Source organism: Giraffa tippelskirchi, chromosome 14 (genome assembly GCF_054371585.1).
Source record: "Giraffa tippelskirchi isolate mGirTip1 chromosome 14, T2T-mGirTip1v1.2.pri, whole genome shotgun sequence".
Classification (NCBI taxonomy): Eukaryota; Metazoa; Chordata; class Mammalia; order Artiodactyla; family Giraffidae; genus Giraffa; species Giraffa tippelskirchi.
In genome coordinates this window covers 53,664,315-53,670,722 of record NC_137288.1, presented here as the reverse complement: position 1 = coordinate 53,670,722, position 6,408 = coordinate 53,664,315, and the positions used below count along the sequence as shown (strand labels likewise).

The window sequence follows — 6,408 nt, the reverse complement described above, 5'->3', positions numbered from 1 at the left end:
TGTATGACTCAGCAATAGGAAGCGCCCCCACCGCAACCCCAAGGGCCCACACATGTGCCAGGAAGGCTGTGTACCTGCACAGTGGGGCTGAGCACTATGGAAATGTTCTGGATGTTCATTTTCGTTTCCAGTTCCTTGGCAATAACATGGTCCATGTGCACAATGAGCCAGGAGATGAGAAGGCGGCTGCACTCGGGCAGCTCTTCCAGCAGGCGCTGGAACTCCTGCACCTTCTCGGCCTCTGAGCTCCGGCCACACGCCTCCTCGAAGCGAGGCAGGAGCTCCTTGGTCAGCAGGTTCTCAGGCAGGTCCCGCAGGTACTGCTTCAGCAAACTGGCCACTGTGTTCGGCTCATACTCTTCCAAGTTTGGAGACTCCTCTCTGTCATAGGCTGCTTTCAGCTCGTCCACCTTGGATTTAATTCCTGAGAACATTCAAATTCAGAACAAAAAGAAAGTGTCAAGAAAAAAAAAAAAATCAAACACAAATTCTTTCCCAGCATGCCCACCATCATCCCTGGGGGAGATGGGAAAAGAGCCAACCTGGCATATTAACTGTTTGTCTGCATACTGTTCACACAATTCCTCTGTAAATAAGACAGAAGGCTACACTCAGAGGACAAATTTAGCCAAACACTAAATGATAATGGAAAAACAATATTCAGAACAAATACCACAGCAAACACAGAAACATTAAACAAACATGCCAGTCGATTCAGGGAAAATGTTTTTAAAGATTAAGTAAGCAAAAGTTAAACTACAATTCAAGCATAAGCCTTCCTCTATATGAGTGGCCAACTGCTTTTGCTAACCAGTCACAAGACTGACAATATAAAATACAACTCAGTACACATAAGCACGCTGCAAAAAGGTGTGGGTGAGTACTTTTTTATAAATAAAAATTGTATCATAAATGCAAAAGGTGAGCTCACTATCTAAACAAACTGTTTGAAAATTATTTCCCAATAAATAATACCCATCTAATTTCTAAGTTTAAATTCTTTACATGTTTTCTTAATCTGAAACAGTGCTAGAACCAAAAAAATCTGGGTTACTAAAATCAAATTGTTTTGCTTTTCTTACCGGTCAGAAAGAAACACAGATAAATGTTTTTCAGACACTAAGTATGTAAATCTTAACTCCAATCTGCATTTAAGACAGAATTCAGTGATACTGATTGCTCGCTCGTGAGAGCACAAAGTAGCTTCAATACTTGAAACTTCAGGACAAGGTGTGGCGCTATACACAACAGAATACCATTCAGGATCATGTCAATGTATGGCAAAACCATACAATATTGTAAAGTAAAAAAATAAATAAATAAATAAAAGAACGAAATCCTGCCACTGGCAACAGCATGGCTCAACCTGGAGGATGTTAGGCTACATGAAATAAGTCAGAGAAAGACAAGTACTTCCTTCGTGGAATCTCAACAAATAAAATAAAGCAGTGAATGTAACAAAAACAAAACAGACTCAGACACAGAGAACAAGTTAGTGGTTACCAGAGGAGAGGAAGAGTGAGGGCTAAGCTGGAAGTAGGGAACTAGGAGGTACAAACTACCATGTACAAAATAAACACACCCCACAGTACAGCACAGGGAGTACAGCCAGTATTTCACAATAACCATACATGGAGTATAATCTTTAAAAATAGTGAGTCACTGTGTTGTCTCTCTGAAACTTATAGAATATTGTACATCAACTATACTTCAATTTAAAAAAACTTTAGGCCAGTTATTAAAAACAAGCCACGAACGGAGGCTGACATTGTAATGGTAAACATTACAAAACCTTTTAATGTCATCACAATAGATCAGTAACTTAAACCAGCACTGACAAAATAAAACCAGCAATTCCAAATAGGAAAATGAAAATATAGATTTTATTTTGCTATAATCTTCATTTTGAGGTGGAAAAGTTAGAAAATAATTCCTATTTTCTTACTTTTCTGAATAGAACATGGTGAGTGATAACTTTAATTGAAATTCCTGACAACCTCCTCTCTCTCTCATGAACACCTTGTAGATGTGTAATTTTTCCCCATCAATGCCTGCCCAGAAAATGGCACAAGTGAACAATTAGAATATGTGTTTGGTTTGTTACTCAGAAATTGTTACCAAAATGCTTTCCTTTTAAAAGCTGAACCCTTCAAAGTCCCAGGTAGAGAAAGAGCAGATGAAAATAGATTAGTTTTAAAACTAGAACTTGGACATGAATAAGTGCAAATCAAAATTCTCCATGAGAAAGCGATACTACTAGCATTCGAAAAGAAGAGTCACAGGCACAGTTCTGCAGTCCAGAATGCTGAATGCAATGTTCTGCCAGAGCCTCACAAATAAACACAAAACTGATCAAAGCGGGTGATCATTCTCCAAGGAGCCAAGGGCCAGGGGAGCAGCTCAGTGTCGAATAGAGAAGACATTCCACACCTCCAGCCCCAAAAGAATACAAACATAAAAAATGAGGACAAAGTCCAAAGAATCCTCTGAACAACACTGTGGGAACCTTCAAAGAAGCTGTCACCTAAAACGAAATTTCCTCATGCCTATCAAAATCACAAGCGAGAAGCAGCTATGTTAGTATTGTGTAAACCTTTAAAAATCCATCATTAATTTTTCTTAAAAGGCAAGTTTTACATTGAGTTAAATGTGTTTATTTTATGTAACTAATAAGTTATAAGTTAAAATTCAGTGCCTAATTCATTTTCTTATTTTCTATAAAATAGCAGCATATTAGCCAAAACACTCTTAAATGACATGTTATCTGTGGGCTATGTAAAGGTCTCCCCAGTTATCAAGAAAGGGCATATCAAATCTACCTTCATATCAAATCTACCTTCATATCAAATCTACCTTCATATCAAATCTACCTTCAAGAAATGTGCATGAACCAATTAAATGGAAAAACTAAATCTAGTCTCTTTATTCTAAATGTGTATGATCTAACTCATCATGAATATGCATGAGCAATGGTGCATGTATGAGCCTCAGTCATGGGAAGGTGATGAGCGACAGCACGGATGTTGCACAGGCAGGACTTGCATCCTGCACCAACTCCAAAGCCGCACCGCTTTTTAAGAACACAGTCTCAATTCTGGACCACATGTGTCTTGCCTGACTTCAGACACCCAACAGGAATCACACTCCTGCCAAGTATGAGGCGTAAGTTTTCACACACACGGAATGTAGAAAAATGGAACCCAGACTTCACTAACGTATGTCAGAGCCCCACTTGACCTAAAGGAATCCACCCCTGGGGCCTATAAACACTTAGCAAAAACAGCCCTCCCTCAGCTGAACTGAGGAAATACTCACACGACAGTGTCAGTCACTGTGTCTCATGGCCAAGACACATCCTGAACCCAGACGCCAGATGCCCTTCCTCCCCGCTGACATCCTCCCAGCACCCAGCCTGGGGGCGCCCAGGTGAGGGGTGCTGCCCACGTGCTCCAGCCGCTGCACAATGAACCCACTGTGAACCCTCCTAATGGGTGCGTGGGGATCGAGTGAAAAAGGCAGCGTGTGCACACACAAGCACATACACACACAGACAGTGTGGGGGCCTTTGTTCAACTGGAAGGACCAAGGACATGAATGAGGCTTAGGACCCATGTCACAATCTTGCTCACAAGTATTCCGCTCCTTCCTTTGAAACACGGAAGCAAGCCGACCGGTAGCGACCGGCGCGGCCCTCACCTGACACCCTGTAGATGCCCTCGCACTTCATGCCGTGCTTCTCCACATAGTCCACGCACTCCCTGAAGACCGCCGGCAGCCGCACGCCATCGTACATCATGGTCCTCTCCACCGCATCAGCCAGCGGGATCCCGAAGATGGGCCTGAGGCTCGGGACGTCCAGCTGAGGCACCTCTGGCTCCTGAATCGGCTTCTTCTTCTTCTTCTTTTCCTTCCACTGTTTAACCACATCGGCTGCTGTCAAGTCTTTTGACTTCTTCTCTTTATGCTTCTCCTCTTTGTGCTTTTCTTCTTTATGTTTTTCCTCTTTGGGTTTCTCTTTTATTTTAAAATCCTTCTCTTTCTTTTTAGAAAAGCTGGGCTTCTTGAAGACGTGGATCCCCTTGGACCTCTTCATTTTGGAAGGACTTTCGGCTTCATCCCCCGAACTATCTTCCTGAAAGGCAGCATAGCCTTCAGCTGCCAAAGAAACGCAGGGCGTGTGAGTCACAGTCTGCTGAATGTCACACTGTCCACTTTCTATGTTTAAAACAGGACCAAAGGAGAGTCACCTGGCCTTGGCAACCTAGCTTTCCACCTGTGGCCCAGCCCTCCTGTTCTCCCAGCCTCTCATCCCGGCCGAGAGGTGTTGCTGTGACATCTCTCAACCACAAGAGGGCAACATCCCCAGAGCTAGTTACCCTTGCAACTGGTTTTATTTTATACATGTCGGCAAGAAGAACTTTTACAAACCAAATTATTGTAAATAATCATTTATTATTTCAACTTATTTGGAAAGAATCCCACCATCACACACAACATTCCTTCACAGTCGGAAGAACATCCTCTAGCCTACACTTCTCTTAGCTTAGGTTTTCCTATTTGGTTCCTGTACTCGGAAGCCGTCTCCAGTCAACTGGAGATGCAGGACTGTGTAGGTGCTCTTTTCCTCCCCACCGCACCTGGCTCCCCGGTCTCTGGCTGGTAAGTTCCCTCTGGGGCCAGCAGCAGGGGCTGAGCCTCCTCTGGGGAGGACCCACCAGGAAACCCCTAACCTCAAGCGTTGGCCATGCCCCCGAGTCAGAAGCCCGGGTTTCACACTGACAGCTACTCAATATCAGAGCTGTCCTAGTTTGGCTTCCTTGTTTTGGGGTTTTTTTTTTAAACATCTAAAACTCTCCCGTTCTTTTCTTTAGCCAAATACCTTACAAGCTAAAATAGAGAGTAATAATAGAGATTTTACAATAGAGATTAAAGGTTTTGCACAAATTTCCCTCTAGTTAAAATACCACGAACTCCACACCAACCAGAATGGCAAAAGAAGAGCATGATATTGGGTGGCCAAAAGGTTCATTCGAGTTTTTCTGTAACATCTTACAGGAAAAGCTGAGCTTTTTGGCCAACCCAATAATAATAAGCTATCATCCTCCCTACAGAACAGGAATCCCATATGGGTGTGTTGTGGCATCTGCTTAAGAAAACAAATACACTTTCTTTACCATGTACCCCAACTGGCCTACACAACCTCACCAAGACAGTAAGACTCCATAAGCACAAAATTTCAACATTTACTTTTCATACATTATTTTAAAAAACCAACTTAAGAAACCTCCACCAGAAAACTTAACCATTTCTGGAAATTCAGTGTTTTTACTTGCGATAGTTAAGACCCTAAAATACAAAAACTGAGACCCTGAAAAGAAAATATAAAACAGGAGAGTCCCTGGATATAGGATAGCAGGTACACGTGGCTAGAGCAGAAATTTATCTAGACTAAAGCCACAGCACAGAGGAAATGGCACTTACTCCTTTTTTCCTTTTTCTTGAACTTTCCTTTCTTCTTCCCATGGTCCTTCTCCTCGTCAGACACTACGTCAGGAGGCTCGTGGAGGCTGTCGTGGGGGGGTGAGGGCTCGCCCGTGCGGTACAGCCCGGGAAACTTGGTGGGGCTGATCTCCTCAGAGCTGGGGGTGCGGGTGAGCCCGCTGCCATGCTCCACCCTGCGGTGCTCACCGGGGCTGCTGGTGGGGGGCAGGAAGCACTCGGTCATGCTGCCTTCCTGATGACAGCGAGGAGGGCTTCTCGGTCACCTATCCATCACACCTGCGGGAGACAGAGCATCACGGTCACCTGGTGACCAGCAGGGGCAGCAGACGCATGTGCAGCTCGGCAAACTCCCCCCTTAAGAACCGTCACTGGCTTTGTCATCTTGAGTCGCATTCGTGCATCACACACGCACGTCGGTTCTCAAAAAGCTGAAAGCACTGGATCTTCAAGTGGGAGGAAAATTAACCAAATGAAAGGACATAAGACAACAAGGCAGGACACAGAGTTTCTCCTAAAAAGAGCCTGCCGCTGTAAGGGGTTTTGTTTTGATTGCTATCCAACAGAAAAAGTTATGACCAAACAACCATGAATAACAAGAAGACTCTTTATATAACTACACATGAATAGTTCAGTATCATGAGAAAAATTTACAAAACAGTTAAAGTGACAGATGTAGTGATGCACACAGTTACAGATCATTAGCTGCAGTTACATACTGCATTAGACAATCCATGTGTTGATTACAGCTAACAAAGGAAGAACCTCATTTGCTCATTCCTAAACTACACACAAAATAGTTTTGCTAGAATGGACACTACAAAGGACAAATGTGGATAAATAACAAGGTTCTACTGTACAGCACAGGGAACTGTACTCAATATCATGTGAGAAACCAGAACGGAAAAT

At 43.3% G+C, this 6,408-nt stretch overlaps 1 protein-coding gene across 4 annotated transcripts in view; it reads right to left on the bottom strand.

The window, feature by feature from the left end:
- The window catches only part of RALBP1 (ralA binding protein 1), a 42,375-nt gene that overhangs the window by 14,358 nt on the left and 21,609 nt on the right, over positions 1–6,408 (bottom strand). For 3 of the 4 annotated variants that reach the window (XM_081561657.1, XM_081561656.1, XM_081561658.1), the window contains exons 2-4: positions 5,482–5,778; positions 3,697–4,155; positions 75–424 (exon numbers count right to left, since the gene is read on the bottom strand). In XM_081561657.1, the coding sequence (XP_081417783.1) occupies positions 75–424; positions 3,697–4,155; positions 5,482–5,725 (1,053 nt within the window). In that variant the 5' untranslated portion in view covers positions 5,726–5,778. Of the gene's footprint in view, positions 1–74; positions 425–3,696; positions 4,205–5,422; positions 5,779–6,408 lie in introns of all 4 variants that reach the window. The other variant, XM_081561659.1, reaches the window with a different exon arrangement.